The 27224-nt window shown below is 42.4% G+C and overlaps 1 protein-coding gene and 6 non-coding genes across 7 annotated transcripts; 1 reads left to right on the forward strand and 6 right to left on the reverse strand.

Annotated features, from left to right (window-relative positions):
• The first annotated feature begins 637 nt into the window (after nt 1-637).
• Nucleotides 638-711, forward strand: TRNAI-AAU (transfer RNA isoleucine (anticodon AAU)). Its single transcript has one exon. It is a non-coding gene; the product is annotated as a tRNA-Ile (tRNA).
• A 4250-nt stretch (nt 712-4961) lies between these two features.
• Nucleotides 4962-5034, reverse strand: TRNAR-ACG (transfer RNA arginine (anticodon ACG)). Its single transcript has one exon. It is a non-coding gene; the product is annotated as a tRNA-Arg (tRNA).
• A 3727-nt stretch (nt 5035-8761) lies between these two features.
• TRNAV-UAC (transfer RNA valine (anticodon UAC)) lies at nt 8762-8834 on the reverse strand. Its single transcript has one exon. It is a non-coding gene; the product is annotated as a tRNA-Val (tRNA).
• A 3135-nt stretch (nt 8835-11969) lies between these two features.
• On the reverse strand, nt 11970-12043 carry TRNAT-AGU (transfer RNA threonine (anticodon AGU)). The gene has a single exon. It is a non-coding gene; the product is annotated as a tRNA-Thr (tRNA).
• A 3815-nt stretch (nt 12044-15858) lies between these two features.
• Nucleotides 15859-15932, reverse strand: TRNAI-AAU (transfer RNA isoleucine (anticodon AAU)). Its single transcript has one exon. It is a non-coding gene; the product is annotated as a tRNA-Ile (tRNA).
• Nucleotides 15933-20265: 4333 nt separating this feature from the next.
• POM121L2 (POM121 transmembrane nucleoporin like 2) lies at nt 20266-23370 on the reverse strand. Its single transcript, XM_010974164.2, has one exon. It carries the CDS (start codon nt 23368-23370, stop codon nt 20266-20268), a length of 3105 nt encoding a protein of 1034 aa, XP_010972466.2.
• A 1910-nt stretch (nt 23371-25280) lies between these two features.
• TRNAM-CAU (transfer RNA methionine (anticodon CAU)) lies at nt 25281-25352 on the reverse strand. The gene has a single exon. It is a non-coding gene; the product is annotated as a tRNA-Met (tRNA).
• Between the last annotated feature and the right edge of the window lie 1872 nt (nt 25353-27224).

The following is a 27224-nucleotide window of genomic DNA, read 5'->3' on the forward strand; positions in this document are numbered from 1 at the left end:
GCTTTTGCATTTCCATATGAATTTTAAGATAGATTTTTCAATGAGCCGAAAACTTTAAAAAAAAAATTTTTAAGGATGAAGAAATGCCCAGCTGAGATTTTGATAAGGATTAAATTGAATTTAGAGGAACATTTGGAGAAGAGTTTCATTTCATCCTTACTATATTTCTTCGTCCATGAGCATAGAACGTGTCTCTTTGACCTTGGATCTTCCCTAGTTTGGTCCAGCAGTTTTGGGTAGTGTTCAGTGCACCAGTAGCGCACTTCTTGCAGCCCGAAGAAAGCAGATGTGCCCGGACTTTCCTTGCGGAGGGTAGGAGAATGTGCTCGGTGGGAGCAGGAGCTGAGTGGTCCGAGGCCTGCGGAGGCTCCCGCTGTGCTGGCTGCGATCTCGAACCTTCGAGAAGCTTTGCGTTTGTTGCGTGTTTCCCCGGGAGGGAGGAGAAAGGAGGGAAGCGTCCCTGGAGGGGGAGGGCATGTTTCGGAGTGTTTTGGGGTCGCACTGGCAGAGTTTGAGGAAGGCGAAGTTTCCCGTTGAGTGAGGTTAGTCGGCTGTGGAAGTTGTTGGTTTTGCTCCCAAGAGGTACAGCGGGAAATAGCGATTAAAAGCGGAAATAGAAAGATAACTACAGCACCTCGGCCGGTTAGCTCAGTTGGTTAGAGCGTGGTGCTAATAACGCCAAGGTCGCGGGTTCGACCCCCGTACGGGCCAGGGCCAGACCTACCGCTTTTACTCCTCACCACCATCCCAGGTGCTTACACCTTTCCAGCTCAGACTTGGAGCTCAGATTGCTTTTCAAAACTCAGCATGCTATTGATGTTATTTCTTCACGATGTAATTGTTGAACCTCTCTGTTTTGCCCAGGGCATTTTCGTTCTGCTATTTTTACAAGCAGTTGGTCTCTTTGTCTATTCTCGAATCAATACTACACTGAGATAATATTGATCACTTTATGCGTATCTTGATCTCTTGTGTCAATGCTCCAAACTGGTTCTTATTCTTCAAGATTATCTTACTTTTTCTCGTTGCCTTGCGTGTAAATTTTAACGGGGAAAAGCTTTGTCAAATACAAAGAAAACCTGGTGGAAGTTAGACTGGGATTTAACTGAACGTATGCAATAGTTTGGGGAAATTAATATATTAATACTATTGCATCGTCCATTAGACGCGTATGGAGTCTCTTGTCATTTACTTAGTCTTTTACAATTTCTCTCTGGGATGTTTTATTTTCAGTGTGACCAACTGCCTTGTGCTTTTAAGAAATGTATTCATATGTATTTGTGTTTTGTGTGTGTGTGTGTGTGTGTGTGTGTGTGTGTGTGTGTGTGTGTGTGTGTGTTTGATGCTCTGCTTAATTGTATAGTGTTAAAATGTATTCTCCTGATGTCTATTGCTGTATAGGAAAATCAATTGATACTTGTATGCTAATCTTTTGTTGAAATGATTTCCTAAATTGATTTACCTATTAAATTGTGTAGTTTAAAAACCAATCAATGTCACCTATCATATAAACGGAATAAAAGAAAAGACGTATTTCCACAGGTGGAGAAAAAGCATTTGTCAAAATGCAGTACTTATTCATAATAAACACTGTCAACAAACTAGGATCAGAAACAAATGTCTGCACTCTCATATAGGGCATTCCCAAATAATGTATAGCTAATATCACACTTTACTGTGAACTACATATTATTCCTCCTACATATGAAAAAACACAAGGATTTTTGCTCTTGATACATGATCTCATCAGTGCATTTGCAGTCAAGCCAGTGTAACAAGGCATGAAATAGAAATAATGTGCATGGGGAAATAGGAAGGAAATGGAGGAGTAAAACACTTTCTATTTTCAGAAAACATTACCTTCTACACGGGAAATATCCTAAGGGATCTACAGGAGGGGAGAGGGGTGGGGGAAACTACCTAATATTTGTAAGCGAACTTGTCAGTGTCCTAGAAGATCAAGTGGATATTCTCATATCAATTGTGTGTGTGGGTTGTGTGTGTTCAGAGATCGGTTCAAAAACAATTGGGAAATATAATAAAGTTAAAATACATTGTTGGGAGTATAAAATACTTAGGAATGCATTTAGCAAATACATGCCTACTCTGAACACTGAGTATGGCAATCCACTGTTGAGAAAAAGTAAAGAGTACTCAATTCAAAGGAAAACCACGTCATGTTCATGGATTGGAGAGCTCAATAATATTCACTTGTCAATTCAAGCCAGTTGATCTGTAGATTCAACAAAATACTAATTAAAATCGCAGAGGTGTTTTTCCTAGAAATTAACAATGATAAAACTAATAGGAAAATGTATAGGATCTAGAATAGTCAAAATAATCTTTTTAAAAAAACGGATAGATTTGGAGGCATTTGATTCATTGACTTCTAAGTTCCTCTATATTGATGGTAATCAAGCCATTGTGGAATCATGTAAGGACTGTCAAATACATCAGTAGACTCAGAACAGAGTCTAGAAAGAGACCCACACTTCCACAGTCAACTGATTTTTTGACAAAGAGGGGAAAAATAATTCTATGGGAAAGGTGATCTTTTCAATACGGGTTATTCAACCCATGAATATCTATATTGAATAATGTGATTGTTCACCCTTATCTTAACATCACATACACACAGAAAAAGCAAGACAAACAAAGCAAAACATGAAAGCTCACTTTATAATGCCTTTAGAAGAAAACAAAGGAGACTATCTTTGCAACCTGGAAATAGGCAAAGTCTTCTTACAAGAAAACATCTTCTCACCAAAAACATCATCAGGAAAACAAATAAGTAAGCTGTAGACAATAATAAAATTTCCCAATACTTGTATCAGACAAAGGACTTTTGTCCAGATTATAGAAAACACTCCTACTCTCAAGAATAGAAATGCAGACAACTCAATTACAACACACTAGAGACTCAAGAAAATATTGCATAAAAAAGGCTATATGAAAGGGCAACAAGTTCAGAAGAAGCGCTCTACATCATTGGTTATTAGAGAAGTGCAAATTAAAACTAAAATGAGATAACATCACACACTCATTAGAATGGCTCAGGGTGAAATGCTGACACAACAAACCATCACTGGTGCTGGATGTGGACCAACCAGCTTCCTCACGTATTGTCAGTGGGACTGTAAACTGATGTAAGCAATTTGAACTGTTCAATAGTTTTTCCTAAAGTTGTATGTACATTGCCCTTTGACCCAACCAGTCTATAAGCCATTCTAAGTATTTGTTTTAGGGAAATATAATGATAATTTAAAAACATTGCATAGTAATGCTCGTACTAATGTCATAGCATAGCATATTGACACGTTCTATACCACTCGATTGTCTGTCAAGATGAGAATGGATAAAATATTGCAATCTATTTATACAATGGCATGCTATCAATTACTCACAGAAGCAAAAACCTGAGTGATCAAAGGGGCATAATGTTGAGTGAAACAAACAGAGTACAAAAGAGTAAACACTGTGATTTCATTCATGTGAACATCTAGTACAGGCAAAACTAATGTGAAAAAGAAATCAGGACAGTGGTTTTCTCTGAGGGGATGGGTAGAAGTGGTTTGGGAAGGACCAAGGGAGCTTTATGGGAGATGGAATGGTCTACGTATAACACACCACAGGAGTGTGGGTTACATGAGCGTATCCATGGTTCAGAATTGCAGTTGAGATATATGCATTTTGATACAGGTGCATTTTACCTGAGAAAAGAACTCTAAAGGTAATAATAATAATAAACATTCAGAGGAGTGAGGATAGGTGGAGATGAATCTAAAAATGGTAGAATACTGATGATTATTGAAGCTGGGTGATTGTGTGCCTGGTGGTAATTTATTATCTTGTTCTGTTTCTTATGTGCATGTTTGAAAATTCTCATAACAAGAAGTTCGTAATTATCCCACTTCGAGTGTTTCCAAAGTGTATGAAATGTGTACAAATATTAGCTGTTGTATTGCTGAGCTTGACCGCATGTTAGACACCTTTTCCAATTACGGCTTCAGGCACGGGCTAAAGATTAAAAATGCGAATGAAAGGGGGCTTCAGGGAGGGTTGTATGTATTTCTTCCACTGTTAGTGCCTCTTGGCAAGCACACGTTGTCGAACCTCAATACACTTTCCTAGGATCAAAGAGTGAGTTTAAGGAAGTCGTTTGGTTTTATTTGTGTGTTTCTCCTACTTTACTGATTTCGCCCGGCTCCTCTACTGTGTCCTATTCCCGGGAATCCCAACGGTAAAAGAAAGGGAATGCGGGGCTCATCTGTTTAGCGTGGCAGCAGCCCAAAGCTACCACTGCCCAGCTGTTGCTTCAGCGTCAGGCTTCCTGGGCTCTTTCACCTTTGTCCGGGATCCTTTCGTGATCTCCTCTCCTCCAGGTCAGCTTCTCAGACCCGCACCCGCACCGCAGATCTTGCAGCGCCCTTCTGGAGGTCGCGGTGCTGGGAGACGAGCTCTGGGCTGAATGCAGTGGGTAGGGGTCAAGACCAACTCCGCTATCCTGTCCCCACTACCCCAGCCTTTCTGGATTTAACATTTCCTCCGTCAGCGCCTCCTTTCTTTCTCATAGCAAGGCGGGGTACGGGGTTAAACCCAACGGGAATAACATTGGTGAGGAAGACACTCGTAGACCCGCATTGTTTCCTTTTTCTTTCTCCTTCTTTCCTTTCTTCCTCTCCCCTCCTTCACCACCCCCCCCCCCCTTAAGCGTGTTTGATCCGAAACTGTGTATAGTTTTCTCTATGTGATGTTTCCCCATATTAGCGATCTGTTAGACTGTGGATCCCGTTCCTTTGGAAAGTTTTTCCGAGTTCAACAACAGGCAAGATTGCATTGTGGGCTAGCAACAAGAAAAGTCAAGGCAGGGAACTCTTCACAGTAAGTGGAATGGAAGCAAATCTTTAAGAACTGCTTTGAGTGTCAAGGTGCAGAAGATTGGGTTTGAAAAGTGGAGCGAACGAGCCAGCCAGGAGTCGAACCTAGAATCTTCTGATCCGTAGTCAGACGCGTTATCCATTGCGCCACTGGCCCCTCCTGGTCGTGGTGCGCGAGTAGGTTTTTTTCAATGAGGCTTCAGAAGCCGTGGGGCGAGTCATGAGGTTAGAAGTACGTACAAAACTGCTGACTCTCAGAGATTGGCATCATCCGTGGTTACTTTACATAATACAACTTTGTTTTCCATTTCTGCATTTAGATTATTAAGCAATTTTAAGTCTTAAAACATTACATATATGGTAGAATGTCATGTCTTTAAAGCAATTTTTCACCTGTGAGTGCTCTTCTGCTAATTTTTGCAATCTGTTAATCTGCCATGCTTCCACGTTTATCATGTTGTCTTACATACTTCTGTTGGGCACTGATAATGTGTGCATGGATGATTAATGACTACTGTGTATTCTTTTTAATTAAGTGCCATAAAATAGAGAACATTGACTTGGTGTGGAAATTTGGTTGTAAGAATCACGTCTTTCCCTCTCAGTGTTAAAAGAGTAATACTCACTAAGGTGGAGAATCATGGCCAAATCCTGTGCTAAATCATGCATCGGATAAAAGCCTGCAAAAGTAATCGGTAAAGACAAATAGAGGACAAGAATTCAATAAAGGTACGCACATTCCAGAAATCGTATTTGACATTGAATGTTGGAATTTAGGAACTGATTTGCCGCCACATAACTTTCCAACAGATAGATATGCTCTCTTTAGACAATTTGGTTATTTGTTTATTTCAGTTTTCAAATTAGTCAAAGGAGACACCTCAAAATGTGAAACTGCCTTGAGGAAAGGATCTTTGATGGTGAGAGAGAGACATGGTATAGTAATGTTCTTAATGGCACAAATTTGACTCCAGAATGCAAAGTTTTCTTATCCCAACTTTGCCTTTTTATTTATTTGTTTTTTCCGGCCTACTTGTCCTTTGAAATAAAAGAGAGGTATACAGCTCTAACAGAAATGTGAAGCTTTATTCACAAAGTTTTAGGAAAATTTCTTCTGAAGGTGTAATGATGGAGGTGAAGTTTAAAGGTTGAGGAGATGTTAACTAGGTATAGAAAAAAGTATTTGAAGTAGAACAAGTAATATGTGCACACACCCATGGTAAATAAGAGGGACTGGTTGCAAGCAGGACAGTGTGGTTGGAGGGAAAGGGGCGGTGAGGTATGAAACGAGGCTGAAAACGAAGGAGTGGCCATAGAGAGGATTCCAGGCCATAATCTTAAGGGTCACATAATAAAATAGCTTTGAAATGTTTAGGCAACAGTCAACGCTTTTAGAAATACCGCTTTCTGCCTTTTATTTTTTTGTCTTGACAAAGGTCACAGCATTTAAGGTCTGGTCTGACCTAATCTAAGCAAAATCCAGCTAAAGTTCTCGCAAAAAGTTTGAGAAACTCCCAGGCATTCTGACTGTGTGACTGCGCCTAGTCCACCAGGGACAAGAGCAGTGTTTCCTGTAGAGAGCCCAAGAAATTTGCCTTCTTTAACCGGAATTCCAATGATCTGCCGCCCCCCAGTTGCTGTGTTCTGTGAATGCAGAAGCACCGGTAGTTCAGATGTGGAAGTGTCATTTCCGTGACTGTGGTAGCCCCCCTTTTCTAGCCTCAATTGTCGACGGAATTAATCAATAGACAATCTTTAATAGAAATAGAAAATAATTTTATTCGAGCCAAACTGAGGACTATTTGTGAGGAGGCAGCCTCTCAGACATCTATGAGAAACTGCTTCAGAGAAGCATGGTTTTCAGCACCGTTGAATATCTCGTCAGAACAAAGAACATCAAACATGACCGGGGTACGTTCTTTCGAGGTTTCGAAAACGACGGATCAGCAGGTACACAGCGAGTCAGTCTAGCCTCGGAAGTAGCCCTGCGAAGTGCTACTAGCTTTGACGTCCCAGGAAAGGAGTCATTTTATCTTTCTCTTTAAAAGGGACATTTTAAGTTCTGGCAATGCACCCTTTTTTGTCAATGGATAAAGCAGATGAACAAAGTATGCTTAGTAGGTCGCAAAACAGTCATAAAATTTTAGCTAAATCATATATAAGCCAGAATGCCTTCCCCATACCTTAATATGTGAACATTTCTTCCATGACAATCAAGTAGAAATGTTTTCCATATTTGGTGAGGTTTTGTTTGTTTTTTTTTTTTTAATAAAATTAGAACATCTGTACCTAGGACACACACAGTATCAACTCTGTGCATCATTAAACCATTTCCTTCCTCCTCTCCTTTCTCATACACCCCAGCAAATGCAGAGTACGCTGTACACGGTGTTGACTCCAGGAATGGTCGGGCTCCCTGGTTGCGAGGAGAATCCTGCCTGCCTGCTGGGCGCGCAGCTTGAGGTGAGCGGGATGCTGAGTCCTGCCGACGTCAGAGAGGTGCCGCTGCCGGCCTCGGTACCGTGTCCGCGAGGGCCCCAACGCCCGAATTCGTGTATGTCTGTCCTACAGACTTGTCTCTAATCACACACGCAAGTAAACCCACTGTAAGCCCGTTCCAAGGCCGGCCGGACTGTTCCTTTCCCGCCTAAAGTCAGCTAACTGGCCGTTGAACCCTCTGAAGCGGCAGGTCTCTGCACCCAAATGGCCACTCGTGGCGGCGAGTGGTCGCCCCTCCCAGGGAAGTCTCCGTGGGTGATGCTGTCCGGCTTCAGACCCCCCAGCGCCTCCCAGGTTTGGGAAAAGTTTCGGCTCGGCTTTGGCCGTGTAGCGGAAACAGGAGCAGAGAGACGCAGAGCAAGGCGGACTGCGGAAGAAGTCCCTGAGGCTACGGGTCGGGGTACCAAAGCGCACCTGTGAATCAGGAGCAAAAGGAAAGGGAAGTGAAGTTAAGCAACCATCTCTGCCTGAAAGGCGCGCTCCCTGCATTTCCCTGGGGACAGGAAAATTTTCTGGTTCATTTCTTCCTTCCCCTCCTCCATGTCTTTCCACCCCGACGTGCACATTTTATACTGAAGCTTTTGGAAAATATTTCTGGCAAAGTAACAACAACAACAACAACAACAACAACAACAACAACAACAACAACAACGTCGGAGATGGAAGATATTTGGAAATATCGCCTTTTGTTTTTACTTTGGGTTGTTTTTTTTTTTTTGCCTTTTTGTTTGATTGGTTGTATTTATTTACTTATGTGTACTGTCGGTATGGCATACCTCAACTGCTTACTGGCCATTCGCTTGACTCTTGTGAAGTGCCTGTTTAAATCATTTGCCCATTGACCCAGGGTGAAAGTGAAAACAGTAAAGGCTAGGGAAGAAATGTTAGGAAAATACTCTATACCTTTGAGATAGACAACTATTTGTTAGTCAGGATGTAATAAGCACCAAGCGTACAAGAAAGATTGATACCCTGGACCTCACAAAAATTGAACACCTTTTTCATCCAAGAAGTCCATTAAGAGGGAGAAAACACTAGCCACAGACTGGAAGAAGACCCTGGTAATCCACACTTTGTGAAAGGCCTTGGATCCAGACGACCTGAAGAAGTGTTAAAGTACAATAAGAAGAAAGGATTTAATTTTAAAACATAACTTGGTCTCTCTGGACGAGGAATCCTTATTCTTCTCAAAGAGAAATCGTTCAGTGACGTGAAGCTCCAAGCTTCCAGGGTTGACAAGAAGTGGGGGGTGCAGATTGAGCGCTGCTGTTCTCAAGATAACTTGGAAAAAAGCTTTTATCTTGAAGTCTGGAACCCCTGGAACCCCGAGGTGTGAAAGAAATGCGTGTGCTTCTCACTAAAGGGACAATATCCCCAGGAAGCACTGTTTCCGCCCGGTTTCGAACCGGGGACCTTTCGCGTGTAAGGCGAACGTGCTGACCACTACACTACGGAAACACAGCAACACATGCGTCTTCAACAATATGAAGAGTATCGCCGTGCTCGTTTCCCAGGGTGGCCCCAGGTCTAATAATTCTGAATTTTCTTTCACGGCGCATTTCTTTTCCTCCTCTGAAACACCTTAACGAAATAGAAACTCTATGCCATAACCAAACGTAACTCAAAAGCAGAGTCCACATTCCTTCCCTAAGTTTTGGCAGGGTAACATAACAGGCTCCCAGGGCACTGGATTACAAGGAACTACGCGTTATTACCCTGTGACTGTGATTTCCATCTCTCTTTCTCATCGTAGGAGACGGGACAGAACACACAGAGCCCTGAAACCACCAAACTGCCAGGGCCTTCCGCTTCACACTCTACTGTCATGTGATGTGGAGAGTCGGGAACGTTTGAAGAAGAGAAAGGACAGTTTTCGTTTCAAGCTAAAGACCCCTTTGGCTACTGCACAGATAAGGAATTTAGGGAGCCAACAGTGAAAACACAGGAACGAGGAAAAGGCTCTACGAGGAAGAGATAGTTGGGGCTCAAATTAGAGCTCCCACAGTAGATAGTGGGGAAGAAAATTCCACAGACACTACAGGCAAAAATCGTCCATTGATTTTAAGTTGACAGTTGAGGAGGTAACTGGAGTCAAGTTTAAGCCCTGTTTCCTCAGTGGGATAGAACATTAGAAAGTAGTAAGTACACTTAGCAGGCAAGCTAAGCAGTCCATTTTGAGGTGTGCTGAGGGGTAAGTGCCTATGTGGCCTACAACAGGAGACTGAAATATGAGATTGAAGGGCGGGCAAGCCTGGTGGATTTGGAAGTGATTAGTTAGTTTCCAGCATGTTATTCTATGAGAAAGTTGTGGGAGATGCAGGCACGACTGGCGAAGGAAGGAACAACTCCAGCATCTATTTGAGGGGGTAGTGTTTCTGTGGTAGAATCATAATGCTAATGTCAGTGCCCAGATATGTGAGACTTTTTGGCATGTGTTTAATATAAGGCTTCAGAAGCCAAATGCTACAATCATCGTGGGTTGCACATTTCTAGTTTGATGTGGAAATTTGACTGGGATCAGTTTCAGTGTGGAATTGTAATGGCAGAGTCAACATCAAAGAACATTATGAAGAAGGAGAAGAGGGTACGATTACAGGGAATAAACTCTGACGGCCATGGCCACCAAGGATCATGCAGGTCTGCAACAGCGGTCCTTTCCATGTGAATTCTGTATGTAGAGGTCTGTGTTTTTGCCTCTTTTGTAAAGAAAGATTCCCCAGTTTAGAACTTGGTGTGAACACTTGTAACTTTTTTTCCCTCAGTGTTTCAGCATTTCCATTCTACATTTCCACCTTTCGCTGTCTTGATCCCACTTACCAATACACAAACATTGATGAAACATATGCTGGAAGGAATGCTAACATGAATAGAACTCAGTCTCAGAAAGTAAGGTGATTCAGTAGGAGAAAGCACCCAGGAAAATACTGGGCAGGTCTAGGGGCTGCTCAAAAGAATCACAGGGCACGACCAGGGGAGTTTAAAGGAGGGGCAGCTTGTCTTTGAAGGAAGGTCAGGGACCACGTGAGATGAAATGGAAATTAGGAGTAATGAGCGTCCATTAACTTTAGTGGGTAGAGAAATGGGATTTTCATTATGGGTAAGACACTTTCGTAAAGACACATCTGTGAGTTTACAGGTTTTGTTTGGGAATCAATCTGTAGAGAATAGTGTAATGAAACATCCACCCTTCCCAACAGTAGTTCATATTACTGTGTTTCACTTTGGTTGCTAATGGTAGTCAGCATTCCACCCCACGTGACCTATGAAACAAGTATTCTGACACATTGCAGCCCTCCCGAATGGCTCACAAAATGAGAAATCAGCCTGTTAGATTATTAAGGGGAGAAGCAGGGAACTACTTGAAAGTAACTCACTGCTTGAGAAATGTTGTGTACATTACTGAGAGTGGGGAGGAGAGTATTTGTGGAGAATGATAAATGGTTTTTAAAGATTTCTTCTATGTCAAAGAAATATAGGAGACAAACAAGAAAATCTCAAATCTCAAGGTTCAATTGAAATTTATAGCTCTATGTTTTTTGTTTTTTATAGTTATTTGTTTAGTAAATGCACAAAGACTTTTCAGATCAAGAAGTACTTTTTTTTTTCAGTTGCCTAAACCTTTTAAAAAAGGATTCTGTGTGTCAGTATTCTTTTTATCCTTGTTTAGAGATAATCCTATTTCTTCTCCTTGCAAAATTTCTGGTGAATTCTAGAATCCCTTATGACATAAAAAGGAGGAAATTGTTATAACAATACCTGATTGATACTATAATTCATATTACAATTTTTCTTTATTCTTTTATTTATTTTTTTCATCGGATGAATTGACTAAAGGTGAATGAGTAGGAACAATTCCAATTTTAAATGTGTATGGAAAAGAGCAATAAACATATAAAGTATAGAGGTGATAAGCAAATCCACTGAAACATCACTAAGTCCCTAATCTTGCTACAGAAAGTATCATCCATGTAACAGTAGCAGACGTCACTCATCCAGAAACTTGTAGAAATGCTTAGTTTCAGGCCCCAATACAATTGTACTGATTTAAAACTTGCATTTGAATGGATAACCAGGTGATTCATATGTTCACTAAATTTGTTGAAGCATGACTCTAAGGTGCTAGTCAGTGGGCCAAAAAGCTATTTGTTGCAAAATTGGGGGCAGGGTAGGGGAAGATGAAAGAGTGACCGTTTAATGAGTCATTCAAGCAAGACAAATACTTACACTGTCCGCGTTGTGGTAAAGGTCCTAGGAGGCAAAAATAGTAAAGAGAGTCACAGAGATCACACAAAACCTAACTGGGAGTGTCTGAGACTTCATCTACAAGTGATCTACAAGAAAAGTAAGACCAAGAAGCAAACCTCACTTATTCTAGGCAATTTTAATGTTCATCTCATAATATTAGAAGACATGTTTTGAGTTTTTGAGTTTCCAGCACAGATGTTTTCATATTGCTCTCATGGGCTATTTGGAGAATTGTAATTATTATTACACTTCTTTTTAAAGTGATATCTTTTGGCTAAAGCTGTCCATACTCCTGGTACTTCATGAAGATGCAAATTCCAGTCGTCTTCAATGACAAAATACCCTTTGAAGCCCTGCTGGGATTCGAACCCAGGATCTCCTGTTTACTAGACAGGCGCTTTCACCAACTAAGCCACAGAGCCACCAGCCACAGTTTCTTTTCTTTTTTTTTTTTCATACCTCCTTTGAGGATTTCAGTTTTCACTCTGACCAATGCATTCTCAAGAATTTTTGATCAACAGGAGAGCCTTCAGGACTACTTCTCAGTATTTTTATCAAGTTCATTTAGTTGCTCTCATCCAAAAGGTGCACAGCTGTGCTAAGAGAAGAAAAATTTTCTTAGCCACTGGACCCTTTAAATAGGCAGCCAAATCATTTCTCTTCTAGAAGTTTTTACAACTTCATATGGAAGGTATTTCTCGGTTTCAAATATGCAGTAAGGAGACGATGGTGCTTAACAGTCATGTTGACTAAAACAATGAAGTTTATCAGTTGGCTTAACTGAAATGACATGTAAATTACTTGGCAAAATAGAGTGGTATTCAAACACTGGTAGTATCCTTCTCTTGGACACTAAACTGTTGCTATTTATCCCCACGTGAAATTGTCCATTTTCTGGTATTTGTGAAGAATGGCAATTTGCTGTATCACATGAAATGTATTAAAAAAAAAAAAATAGACAGCATTTCAGCGGGAGCAGAGGCAGCCAGACAAGCCAGACTTGAGAGGGCTCTCGCTGCTTTAAGTCTCTGAGTCATGCTCCCTCTGCGTCTTAACCACAGGGGAGACCCAGGACTCTGAAAAAGAAAAAGCCAGTTTAGCTGAAGAGGGTTCGTAGAGGAAAAGCCCAAAAGGTCAGTATGGGTGACATTCAGGTCTGGTCCTGCCAAGATGAAACTTAAGATCAAACTTTGTAGTACTTCATAAAAAAAAAAATTGCAAATAAAGGGGAAAGGAGCAACACGAGGAAAACAGAACAAAGTGACTAAGAAACTAAGAGCTGAGACTTAAAAGAGGAGAGTCGAGAGTCTGGTGAAGCAGGAGGGGGAGAAGACTGTCCCTGACGTATATGAAGTCTTAGCAGTATTACCTATTATCTCCATTCTTGAATCTGTAGGAACAGTGTAATCAACTGTAAGTAAATAGAAATATGAACTGTTATGAAAAAAATTTGTAATAATCAGGAAACCTTCCTCTCCCTCATATATATGCATATATACATATTAAAATGAGAAAAACTCCAGTTTTCCAGCTGGGTAGGGAAATTCTTCCCCACCGTTTGTTTCTTGCCTGTGAGTCTCCTTTATTTTTAACAGACCACTTCACTTCTGGTTACTTCTGTTCACCAAATGTGTGGAGGTTTTTTCCCCAGATTAAGTAATTCTCTGGGATAGCACTTGGGTTTCCTATAATGTGACTCAAACCTGAAACAGAGATAGTGTCAGATCCCACAGGTTAAGGACTCAATCCTACAAGACTGCCCTCACTTCTGTCCCTGTCTGTCTGTCTCACACACACACAGACACAGACACACACACACACTTCAGACACCAGTACAAAACCCAGGTTGCCACCCATGCTTCTGACCAACAGCCTATAAATTGGACGGTTCAACAACTCCCTCCTTGGGTTCTATCAGTTTGAAAGAGAAGCTCATAGGACTCAGGGAAGCACATTTGTCAGTTTATGAAGATATGCTAAAAGATGTAGATGAATGGCCAAGTGAAGAGATACTTCAGGCAAGGTCTGGAAACGTCCTGAGCATAGGAGCTTCTGTCCTTGTGGAGTTGGGGTGCCTCACCCTCCCTGGGTGGTCGATGTATTTACCAACCTGGAAGCTCCCTGAACTCCATACTAATGGAGCTGAAAATTCCAGCCTTCTAATTCTGGGTTGGTCTTTCTGGTGACCAGCCGCCATCTTGGAGCCATCCAAGAGCTCACCCAGAGTCACCTCAATAGAACAAAGGGTTATCCTAATGTTCTTATCACTCAGGAAATTACAAGGGTTTCAGGAGATCTGTGCCAGGAACCAAGGATATATCTATATATCTGAGTGAAAGAAGCCAGGAGCAAAAGTGCACATAGTGCATGATTTATAAGAAATTCCAGAAAAGGCAAAACTATCATGAGAGAAAGCAGATCTGTAGTTGCCTGGACTGGGGTGGAGGTGTGACTGACTGGGAAAGGGCAGTATTGGTTTCCTATTGCTATTGTAATAAATTACCACAAACTTAGTGATTTAAAACAACATAAATACATTACCTTATACTTCTACAGTTCAGAAGTCTAAAATGGATCAGTGGGACTGCATTCCCTTGATAAGCTCTAGAGGAGGATATGGTTTTTGTTTTTTGTTTTTGTTTGTTTGTTTGTTTGTTGTTTTGCATTTTCCAGCTACTAGAGGCAGCAGGCACTCCTTGGCTAATAGCCCTGCATCTCTCAGACCTGTGCATTTGTGGCACATCTCCTACTCTGACTCTGACTCCTCAGAAGGACCCTCGTGATTACATTGGGCCAATCTTGGTAATTCAAGATAAGCACCTTATTTCAAGATCTTTAACTTAATCACCTCTGCAAACTCCCTTTTACCATGTACAATAAGATATTCATAGATTTCAAGGATTAGGATGTGAACATCTTTGGGAGTCATTTTTCTGACTACCACAGGGCATAATGAAATTTTTTTGGATATTGGAAATGTTCTCTATATAACAATATTCATAACAACATTCAATTTATTATATACATAATAAACAATATATTCGTGTATTATATCTTCAACATCTACCACACACAGAATAACAGCAAATGATTGCATTGTGAAGAGCGGTGAGATTAGTAAATATGTGTTAAATTAATACATAATTTCCTTTCATCATCAAACCGTTTAGGAGCCCCTATTTCAGGATTCTGTGAATGCTCATGAGTTTAGGCAGTGTTCTGTGCTGTGTTCCCTGTTGTGGAAGAATATTATGAGTGTCATCTTCCCTCCTGCTCTGCAGTTTCACAAAGCCTCCTCCTCCTGTATGTTTTCTCTTAGATGATCCAAACAGAACATTTCAGATTCAACTTCTGCTGAATATGCCAACTTTTTTGAAAATAAGCTCTGATTTTTCCAAGTGTACTGTTTGAAAGCTCTTTAATGATAACATAAAGATTCCATGTTATATTGTTAAGTGACAAAAGCAAGTTTCAGCATGGTATGTAAACATTCTGTCTTACGAAAAGAAGGGAAAACAAGAAATTATATAAATAATTGTGTACAGAAATTGGAAAGGATACTTAAGCAACTATACATAGAGTTTACCTATAGAAGTTGGAAATGATCATTTAGGTGGATGAAGTATAGGACAGAAGGAGACTTTTCCCTGTACCATTTAACATGTTTTAACTTTGAAACATGTGAATATACTTCTTACCCCAAAATTAAACATTTTTTAAAAACAATGAGCCTTCTGTATGTGCAGTCAGTCCTCACAACGTTAAAACAAAGTTCTACTTCACTCCTACTGTTGATGTTAATAAAAAAAAATTTTTTTACACGTGTCACTTTGAAAATTTTTTCAATCTTTCTCTGAAATAGTGAAGACCCCAGTATAGATATGTAGAAAGTGTCTGTGGTTTTACAATTTCTTTTTAAATTGAAATAATCCGAATAGGTTTGTTTGTTCGCTTGCTTATTTGCAAGAATCAATTTCCCAATTGAAAAAACAAACAAAAAAAAAGTCACAAGTGGCTCTCTTTCACTTGCCGGGTCACTGTTATGCCTTCTTCCCGTAGATGGGATTCAAAGAAGGACCTAAACCTTGGGGGAAATTAAAAATGTTTGTTGAAAAGCCTTTAAATTCTAAATGAGAGGTTTGTGTCGCAGACGGTGATGAATGTAGGTACGTATGTTGAAATCTGAGAGTGGAAAGACCGTCATTTGTGTTACGAATGTAATCGAAAAAGCATGGCTTGGCCCGTACGGGGATCGAACCCGCGACCTTGGCGTTATTAGCACCACGCTCTAACCAACTGAGCTAACCGGCCCCTAACTGTGGCACCGCCTTCCTTTTTAGAAGATATAAACGAAAACGAAAACGAAACGAAACCGTATCTTCAAATTCTTCTGGGGACAAACCCTCCCCCAAAATAACACCAACGAAGAACTTAAACAACCAAAAAGTAACAATTTTTAAAAATCCCCATATTCTTCCTAATTCATTCTCCCCCATCACGGAGATAGGAAAAAGAAAAAAAGAAAAACTTTTGACCAGAATGAATTCTCCCTCTTGGGGGGCCTCTCTTAAACTGCCATTTCTGACCCAAAACCATTAGATCAAAGTCCCCGAACGAAGCATCCTTCCTCCTACGCAGGGAAGGCGGGAGGCAAACTGGAAGCTCCTCCAAGCCAGAGCCGGCAGCGGGCGGATCACGGAACTGACCACAGAGCAGGGCTCGGATGACTAGTCTCCTGTGCGCTCCTCTTGCTGATACTTGGCTCCTGGAGACAATTAGGACATATCTAGGTCACGAAACCTGAGAACAAACTAAATCCAAAGCTAGCAGAAGGAAGGATATAATAAAGATTAGAGTAGAGATAAATAAAATAAAGAATAGAAAACTAATAAATAGAATCAACAAAACCAAAAGTTAGTTTTTTTTAAAAGATTAACAAAATTGACAAATATTTACTAGACCAACAAATAAAAAAAAAGGAAATATGCAAATAACTAAAATCATAAATGAGGGTGGGGACATTACTATCAGCCTTACAGAAATAAAAAGGATTATAAAAGAATACTGTGAATGATTGTTTGCCAACAGATTAGATAACCTAGGTAAAATGGGCAAATTCCTAGAAACATACAAAATACTGACATTGACTCAAAAAGATAAAGAATATCAAAACAGATCTAGAGTAAGTAAAGAGATTGAATTAGTAATCAAAAACATTCAAAGAGAAGCCAGGACCAGATGGCTCCAGTGATGATTATATCAAATATTTAAAGAAGACTTAACACCAAGCCTTGTCAAATTCCTCTTAAAAATAGAAGTGGAGGGGAAACTTCCTAATGCATTCTACCAAAGACTACAGGTTAATATCCTTTATGAACATAGATGCAAAAATTCACAACAAACTACTAGCCAATCGAATTCAACAGCATACAAAAAGTATTATTCACCATGAGCAAGTGAGATTTATCCCAGGATTGAAAATGTAGTTCAACATAAGAAAATTAGTTAATATTATTTACCACATTAATATAAAAACATAAAATCCACATGATCATTTCAACTGATGCAGAAAAACTGTTTGACAAAAATCCCAAACTCTCATGACTGAAAAAAAAAGCACTCAAAAAATTAAGAATATAAGGGAATATCCTCAACATGATAAAGAGACTTTATGAAAAGCCCACAACTAGCAACACAGTCACTGGTGAAAATCAGAAGTCTTCCCCTTTAAGATTAGGAACAAGGCAAGGATGCCTGCTCTTACCACTCCTAGTCAACATTGTACTGGAAATTCTAGCCAGAGCAAACATGAAAGAATAAAAAATTAAAATTATCCAAACTGGGAAGGAAGAAGTAATACTATATTTATTCTCAGATGACATAATCCTATATGTAGAAAATCCCAAATAATCCACAAAAACCTATTAGAGCTAATAAATAAATTCATCAAAGTTATAAGGTATAAGATCAATACACAAAAATCAATTGCATTTCTGTGCACTTGCATAGGCTATTCTGTCTGTTGGAGGTCCAAGATGTGCAGTTCCCTAGGGCTGTCTATTAATCCTTTGCCTTAGAAAGAAAAAAAGTATTAGTCTAAGCCACTGAGAAAACCTCAGGTTGGGTCCATTCAGAGATTCCCCTGACATGTTTCCCCCAGTCCCAGATCCAACTCTTCTCAGAAGAACAAATACTCCCCAATTATCATCCCTTGAATCCATCTTCTCCCTCAGCCTTGAGTCCCGCTAGAGAGGCTAGTGACTCAGACCAGTTGCTTTCCTGGACACATATTCCACTCCTTCTTCTCAAGTTCTGCCAATTTTTGCTGGAGGAAGGCTGTGAGAATGGGATTGGGGGACAGAACCTGGAAGCATCTTCCTCCCTCACATCAATGAGGGACAGTGAGTCCTTGTTCCTCCTGTTTATGGGTCAAAGACTCAATTCTCTTTTGCTCAAAACTCTCCTCATCTCTATATCAGAACCAGCTTCCCTGAGCAGGCTCTGCTTCCCACATGACAGCTGGGACCACTGAGCTTAAACTGCAAGTCAGCCCCACCAACTGTAAGCTGGTTTTGCCCAAGGAAGGAAGCACATCAGAAAGCTAAGCCCCACCTGATGACCGGATCTGCAGTGATCCTGGCTGCCTATTTCCTCTGCCCATTACTGTGCAATCTATCACCAAGTCCTGCTCCTTAATCCCTTCTCTCTCTACTGCCTCCCCATGCCCACTATTAACTACCTGGTTGTTGTTAACCAGGTAATTACCTAGTTCAAATGTATGTCTTTCATGTTTGTTGGTGTCTCCACAGCCTCTCACACATTTCCAGGTCTCCAGTCTGTCCCCATTTGATTCCTCCCTCACATGACAGCTAGAACAATCTAAACTCAAGTTTGTCTCTTTCCTACTTAAAATCTTTCCATGACTCTCCACTGTGTTTGGAACCCTGTCTATACTGCACATCTATGTTTATAAGCATATCCATGATCTGCCCCTGCTTCTCCCCAACCATGTCTGACTCCTTGGAAGTTATCCCAACAGATTTTCTTTGTCTTCCAGACCTGCCTGTGTACGTGCTTTATCTTTGGCTTGCAACACCCTTCTTCGCTTGGATCCCAGAACACACACCTTAAAACAGAATTCAGGTCTTAGGTAAGATGACCTTCTGCCCTGCTTCCATTCCCCTGGTACTAGTTGTTTGTTTTGGAATCACTCGCTTACTAATCTTTCCAAAGTAGGAAATTTCCTTCACCTCTGAATGTCTGGTGCAAAGCACAACACAGGGCATATAGTTATCACTAGATAAATGTTAAATTATCATGAAAAGTAGAATATATGTAACACTTTTCTTCTTTCCCCAACTCTGTAAGATGGTAATCTCAGGTTGCAGAATATCTTTAAAAATTAAAATGCACGGATTTTTAGAGTCATATATACATGGGTTAGAGTTTACTTTGGTGATCTGTTATAGTGAGAGAGAAGTGAACGCAGACTTTGTAGCTAATAGGGTTTAAACTCCAAATCTAACCTTTACTAACTGGGGAGGTGGGGGGCAGTGTGGGCAAGTTTCTGAACATATTTCTGCCTTGGAATTGATATGAGTTTAACAGTAATTCCTATATCATTGACTTATTTCAATAACTTTATTTTATCAACCAATTTAAGATTGCATATTTTTTCCAATTAGATCTCTTCCAAGGTATCCATAAAAGAGGAGACAGATATATTCAGTGAGTCATTCTTGCTTTTCTTTTTCATCAGGATGGTAAGTGCTAAGGGATAGGTTATAGGTTACTCATAGACCTCCCATTGGTTATAGAACAGAGGTCAGATTAGGTATCTGCTGTTCTTCTCTTTCTCCTTTTTTTCTCAGGCCCAAGAGTCTTCCTGCCCTACCTATCCTATCTGGGAGAGGTGTGAATGGAGAGGGTGATTTTTTTAAGGCACAAATTTTTAAAACATTAAATGAAATTTCGGTTCCCTAATTGAGAATTTCTGGCTCATACTGGAGGAATCATGACCAATGGCGTACAAGGAAGAAGCAAGTTTGCACCACCCTGTTTTTTCCTCCTCTGGTCCTCCCACGGGTGCCCTTGTGGGCTGACAATTGATCCTCAAGGAAAAGTTGGAATCAAGGTCAAATTGCATTAAAAGCTTCTCCAAGAATGAATTGCAGAGCAAAATAGCAAGAAATGAGGAATTGGTCTCCTTAGGGGGCCAGATAAAAGGAACCACTTCTTAGAGCCACGTAAAAGCAGGCTAAGATTTAGAGAGAATCTATTCCTCCTCCCAAAGATGCAAGAGGGTATGGACTATACTTGCCTCCCTGGCATGCTTTTTTTTCCCAGAGAAAAAGCAGGAGGCAGTATCCTGACCAAGCTCACCATTGACATAGAGAAGGATAGGCAGGGAGGGGAAGTCAAGGCTCTGCTCATCTCCAAAATTTGGTTTCACTCTTTCATTTTGCTATCCCTGCCAGATACTTTAGTCCTCCATCTTCTTCTGGAATGTAGATTAGGACCCACAAGGTGAATGTGTAAAGCTCTAACCTTAAATCCAGGGTATTTTTGCTTTAGAGAATTAGAAGAGACTAAGGCACTTCACTATACTGAGGTCCAAATCAGAGTACAAATGGCGGAGAACAGATTATTTCTTGCGGGCATGATGCCTTCGGGAATGCCTTTGCTCCCTATTCTTTGGGGTTTTTGATTTTGTACCAATGGAAAATGAAGGGGCTGATAATTTGAAAGATCCTTCCCCAACAGAGCCCTGGGCAGGCGGAAAGTGCATCCCAAAGCCAAGGCTGCTGCCTGCCTTAACTGGTCCAGGGTCAGGAGTGCTCTGAGCAAAGGGGGCCATGGAGGGGCCCCCAAACATGCTTTTTCCTGCAGAAATGCTGGCCCTCCCCAAGGTAAAATATGTGCCTTGGCTGGTCAAGCCCTGGTTGTTTTGGCCCCAGGCTTCTCCAGAGGGTGTGATGGTGCTAGTAGTCCCACTAGGCATTGCTCCAATGCTGAATGCTCCAGAGTTGGAGCTCATGTCTGGGACAGTCATGCTGATCCCAGACTCCCCACAGTCCATAGGGGTCACTAATCCCCCAAAGGCAAAAGGTCGTGGGGCTGTGCTACCAAACACTGGGCCACAAGCCCCACTCCTACAGGTTGGGGTGACAACTCCAAAACCCTTTGTATTAGCTTGACCAAAGGGAAAACTTGCTGGAGTGCTGCTAAATTCCGTCTGGAAGCTGGCAGAGACATGAAAGGTGGAAGCTGATGGTGCCAAACCACCAAAGGCTGACTGTGTGGTACTGCTGAAGGATGGCTGGGCTAGAGATGGTGTTGGGATTGAGGATGCCACTGTTGAGTTTCCAAAAATGAAAGAGCTACTGAAGCTTGGGCCAAGGGATGGTTGGGGGGTCCCTTGCTTCTGCCCATATGCAGCTGCAAATGTCACCTGGGGAGTGGCTCCCAGGGATGGTGGGAAAGGTGACCTTGAGCTTGACCCTAAGGGAACTGTGAATGCTGAGGTTGAATTGGAGATCCTGGATGACAATGCAGGAGGGTTGCTGGTTACTAGGGCTGAAGGTGACAGAGGGTTGCCAATAACCCTATAGTTGGCAGTGCTTCTGGTAGGGGGTATCTGGACAGCACTGGAAAGAACCTGGCTAAAGATGGTGACTGTGTGTACAGTAGGAATGGTAGGACACTGTTGTGGTGGCAAAATGAAGCCTGTGGCTGGGGAAAAGTTAGCTCTCAAGGCACAGGTAGCTCCAAGAAGGAAAGTGTGATGAGCGGAAGGGATGGAGTAAGTGTCGCCCAGGGTACTGGTAACATTCACTACACCAAAATCCAAAGGTGGTTTAAAAGAAGAATCTTTGGATGTGCAGACTGGGATGGTGGACATGACTACAGAGGTAGCCTTGACCAGGCCATGGAAGAGATGGGTAGAAGCAGGAGTAGGTAGAGGAGGGGTCTGCTTGAAAGAGACAGGAGCTATCATGGGCATAGTTTTAAGTGGTCTCATACTGTCAAAGATAGGCTTGAAGGTGGGAGTTAAGATACCTGAAGTTGAAGATGCTGCAGCTGTGACTGAAATTCTGGAATATAAGGAGTCTCCAATCTCACTATTGGTTGGAAGCCCAAAGATGGATTTTGACATGGGGTCAGCAGAGGTTGCACTGGGAGGTGCAGATGCAGAAAGATGGGGAGCTGGGCTACTCATCCGTCCGAGCAAAGTACTTTGCATAGTGGGTGCTGCAGGCATTACGACAGGTGAGTCTCGGGGCACAGCAGCCTGAGAGATTGAAGGTGGCCGTGTGGTGTCAGTGACTGGTGATGTGGGAGAAACAGGGGTCACAAGGATGACAGTAGCTGTGCGATTTGAGTCTGAAGAGGTGCCTGAAAGGGGCTCTGACTGTGAGCACTGCAGTGGGGCCAGCATGCTTGCTGTCTTCACGGGTGAGTGGGCCACACTGGTTGCCTCCCCAGTGGATTGTGGGAAGGCCAGTGGACCTGGCAACTTCTGTGTTTTATTTAAGCTTTCCAACTGAGGATTAGTGCCCTGGCTTGGAACTGTGCCTGAAGAAGGCAGGGTGAGGGGCCCAGAAGGCTGAATAGCAGGTGGAGTCTCAGGGACAGAGTCTGTGGTGACCTCAGTCATAACTCCTCTGGCTTTGTTGCTCCATTGGAGTCCAGCTTTCCTTCCTAAGGCCAGATCTTCTTCAGGGGCTGCATAATCAGGCTGGGGAGGTAGTGTCAGGGACAGCGGGTCCCCACGGCTAGATAGAAGCAGTGGAATCTGATTTTGCTGCCCAGAACAGCCAGATGTTTCCAGGGACTCTTCTGATACCACTGGGACTGGAGAGTGAGACAGATGACCTTTTTCTTTCTTTTTTAATGGCCACTCTGGTATCTGGAGTGATGCATCGGGAACACTTCTCTTCCAAGGCTCAGAGAAACCTCTAGAAGAGCTGTAAGAGCTTGTAATAGCATTTCTTTTGGAGCTAAGGGGACCACCTGTGTGTATACTGGCCAAGGAGCTCATGGAGTAGCAACTGGGTCTCTTATTCAGGCTGTGATCTGAGCTCCAGGGGCGGAGGCTTCTCTTTAGAGGCCCAGGCCTGGGCACAAAAGAAGTGAGGACTCCATTTTTTATCAGAGGCTTAAATGCAGATGGCCTTGTCTCTGTAGTCCTTCTCTTAAGGTCCAAGCTCTCAGGGAACGGTGGTTCTTCCAAACTTACTTTCCCTTTCTTGCACTCTCGGAGGACCTTCAGCACTGTCTCTTTTGCACATGGATCTGAGGGCTTCTTAGAGAGTGAGGACCCTGCACAGTCGATTACCTCTACTGGGGAAGAGGAGCGGGGCGCTGTCCGCTCAGGAGGAGCGATCTTGATAGTCACCGGGCTCCATATGGCCCTGGGGTGCCGAAGAGACCAAACGCTGCGCTTGAAGTAACTTTCCCACCAGTCTGAGGGAAGAGGCCCCATGATGGAATTCTGGGACCTCTTCATGGGAAAGCGCCTCCAAGCCTCATTAACTACCCACGTGGTGGGATTGGTAGGATCCCAGTTCGGTGGCCTCCTCGCAGGTCGGTGCCGCGGGGCAGGGTGGGCACGATGGATGTGCTGAACCCGGTGGACTTGGTGAAGGGGCTGAGTTGGCCGGCGGTTCAACGGCCTCTCCGACAAGTCTGTGCGCTCCTCTGCGGGGGACGATGGCGGGGGTCCCGGCTTGCCCAGGTAACTGCCCATGAGGAGCAACGAGGCGGAATCGGTGACTTAGACTTAGGGTTTCGGCTCCCGAGGTTTCTCACGTCTGGTGACTCAGCCGCCGTCGAAGTGCGCAGTGTTCGGATGACGGTTAGGTTCCCGGCGCGAGGAAAGTGCAAGGGTCTCGGGGCGCTCCACACCCTCCAGGTCCAGCATCCGAAGGTCAGAGCCAGGTGAAAACAGAGGGCACGTGGGACCTCGGCAGACCCTGTAGCTTGCTCTACTATTTTGAGGCCGAAGGTGGGCGCTCAGGCCTCTGTTCTCTCCTCTCCGGGTTGCAACGAGGCCCGAGGAGAGGGATTCAAGAGGTAGCGCGCGGTCCGAGATCACCGAGTCAGTGGAGCGGGCGCCGGGTCTCCAGGATCTGGCAGCGACTGGCGTGGAGGGTCCATGCTCCCGGTCCAGGCACGGATCCGTCCTCCTGCCTGTTTCCCGGAGTCGGAGGAGGGTGTGCAGCCCAAGCCCCGCTAAGTGACTGGGGGCTGCGCTCGCGGGAGCGCAGGACTGGAGACCCTGACAGGTGGACCCATGCAGCCCAGATGAGTTCGTGGCGCCAACAGCCAGAAACACTGGAGGTTGAATTTGTTGGTTGGGGATTCCCTCACTTCTCCTTTTCATTTGCCCTTTCCTTTCTGCAGCCAGTAGGTGTCAGTCATTTGCCTCCGGGAGGACAAGCTCCGGACGCAGACACCTCCGGGCCCCATCCAGGGTCGCCTCCCCTAGGCTGAATCCAGGTCTCCCTTTGTTCGCACTTTGAGTACGCAAGTAACATCGCAGTCTGGTGGGGCCTCGAGGTTCCAGAGGGGGCTGAAGGCATTTGTCTATCGCCCCTGAACCTGAGCCCTTCGCAGGCACCCGGCTTAGTTCGTAGCTCATTCCACCCCCTCAGTCTCTCCAGTCACGATCCTCACCTAATGTAGTGGGATCGGAGCTCTCGGAGGGGAGTAAAGAAGTGAGAGATTTAATTTGAGGCTGAATATTCATGCTAAACCAGAGTAAACTATGTGACTAACATCCTGAAAAATTCAGAAACAAATAACATTTAAAGTGTTCTAAAACAATTCCTTCTAATAACAATAAAATTAGCACGGATTGAATACGACTCTTCCAAGAAAGGTCATTTGAAGGTAGTCGGAGAACGAGTTCCCTTCAAAAGCCACACTGTCCAAAAGTGGGTCCAGATATTTTCCATTTTGTTGGTCTCTCTTCCTTGAAGTAGTATGTCCACAGAATTTTATGCCAATATAACGTATGTTTACGCTTAAAATCTTTATTCGATCATCCTACTATACTAGTCCGCACCAAATACATAAATATTGGTATTTATAAATATATAAATTCAGGTATAAATATTGAAATCTGAAATTTTGATATTTGATGGGACCACAAATCTGTATGGTAGTTGATTCTTTTGGTTTAAGTTATATTTGCATTTACTAGTAGTATGGAATTAATCAAAACATAAGCAGATAATAAATTTGAAAACCCTTTTACTGGGAGACATAATAGAAATAAATGTGGCATTTGTCACTTCCTTCTCCATGAAATCGCATATAACATACAAGGCCACCTCAATTGAAGTAATATTTCCAGTTGTTCCTCTGCTGGACACCAAGGATGGAAGGAATTTTACAATTTGGGGCAGCGTGCCACTTCACATAGGTAGAAGAGTTTTGGAATTGCCTAGTGGAGGAATGGTGGGATTTCAAAGTAAGATGGGAAAGAAGAACCCAAACTAGAGGAGGATTCCCAAACTTGTGAATTTTAATTGGTTGAATGTGGAAGATATAGAAATTGATTCGGTTTTTGTGTTTATAGCTTAGTTGGAATAACGTTTATAAAGGAGACAAATGTTAAAGGGGAAAAAAAAGAGAAAACAGAGAAACACCCCGTAGCAGAGGATGGTTTCGATCCATCGACCTCTGGGTTATGGGCCCAGCACGCTTCCGCTGCGCCACTCTGCTGGCAGAGTAACGGTTGCGCTGTTCTCCTCCCCAACCATTAAATCACCTTTTCTGCGCTAATTAAAAAAAAAAAAATTCTTTTCTATTTCCTTCCTTCCTTTCATAATTTCTGTACACTGCTGCTATTTCTTTTCTCATGGCTGGCTGTATTGTTGCAATGCCATACAATTCAGAGTATATTTTATGCTGTATTTGAACTTATACTGATTAAGTCAACTGAAACTAAATAGAAATGAATTTTAGAAGGGAGCAGAGTATTTCTGTGAAGAAATAGCAAGAAGTAAAACAAGTTTACCAATTCCATCATGTTTAGGTCATTTCTGGTTTTATTCTTCAATGTTGTATTTCAAGGGAACTCTGAACTATTATCTTACCTTTCTACCTAAGGCCCAGTCTCTTAAAATGAACTGGTACTTTGTAAACTAAGTGCAAGGTAATAAGAAAGAGGCTGGGAGATACAGTATCTGTCTCTTTCCCAATCTACTTGTTCATTGGTATGTTCAAAGGGAAGAAGGGACTTCAAGAAGTACATGCCTACATCCTGTCCAAATTTATTCTTTGAAGTAAATCTTGAAAATCATTCTCTTTTCCATGTGTCTTTCCCCCTCAGATAAAACCTTGTGATATTGGTGATGAGAAGGTAAAAAGAAGCATAGTGATGAAATTGGTCTGTTAAAGGGATCAGTTACTTAAAAGATACCCTCCTGCTCCCACAGGTCCTCTGGTATTGTCTCTGTTATGGTGGAAAAGACCCATATGATAGGTACTTGGATTCCCGGCTTCTCTGAATAGAATTTGTAGATACAGAATTTGAGATACTCTTCCTAATTAAAAGCATCTTCTCAATTTTATTTGGGTGGTTCCATTTACAGTTGGGACATTCCTATTTTTAAAAGCCTAAGTTTCTGAGGATGAAGCATACAACAAATCTGACTTGAGACTTCACCTGGAGCCCAGGTGGTTGCCAGGATACATCTAGACCCATCCAGAGGCTCCCACAACTCGGTCCGGAGCGCGGTGGTGCTGCAACCTCTTAACTGACAGCTGGGCATTCTCCATAAGAAAGCTTTTCCGAAACGGAAAAGCGTACTGTCAAGCAGCATTCCGGAAGACACAATTCTGACTACCACTAGATAACAGCCTCGCAGCTAATACCAACAGGGCGACCGAGCCAAGGGCTGGCGACGGGAAATGACGCAATAGAGGCGCCGGGAATCGTGTGCAATTCACTGCTCCGCCGTCTCCATGGTAACAGTCACATTGGTCCCAGCGGTCAAGGCAGCGGCTTTTGATCTGGACCTAGGAATCGAGGGTCAAGCTTGGCGCGCTAAATTCGCCTGTCTTCCTGCTGGAGCTGCGGTCCTGTTTATCCTCCCACGCCTTCGGCTCCTCGGCAGAGAATAACGCCTGCATAAAACCGAATAATCTCAGGTTCCACTTATGTTGTTTAGTGAGATAACTTGGGTACCCTCACCAATGCATATTTAACATCCAGAGGGGATAATGTTTTGGCACTTCTCTCCTCTGTACAAGAAAAAAAAATTTTTTTTTTCAGTAATAATCCTGAAATGGAGTGAAAAATACAATGGCTAGTGAAATAGTCTTTATTGTACTCCATATATAATTATGCCAGTTTTTTAAAAAGTTTTTAATACAGGTCAAAAAGTTGGTTTTTTTAAAAACATTTTTTATTGATTTATAATCATTTTACAACGTTGTGTCAAATTCCAGTGTAGAGCACAATTTTTCAGTTATACATGAACATATATATATTCATTGTCACATTTTTTTCTCTGAGCTACCATAAGATCTTGTATATATTTCCCTGTGCTATACAGTGTAATCTTGTTTATCTATTCTACAATTTTGAAA

This window comes from Camelus bactrianus, chromosome 20 (assembly GCF_048773025.1).
Source record: "Camelus bactrianus isolate YW-2024 breed Bactrian camel chromosome 20, ASM4877302v1, whole genome shotgun sequence".
In the NCBI taxonomy this organism is placed as follows: Eukaryota; Metazoa; Chordata; class Mammalia; order Artiodactyla; family Camelidae; genus Camelus; species Camelus bactrianus.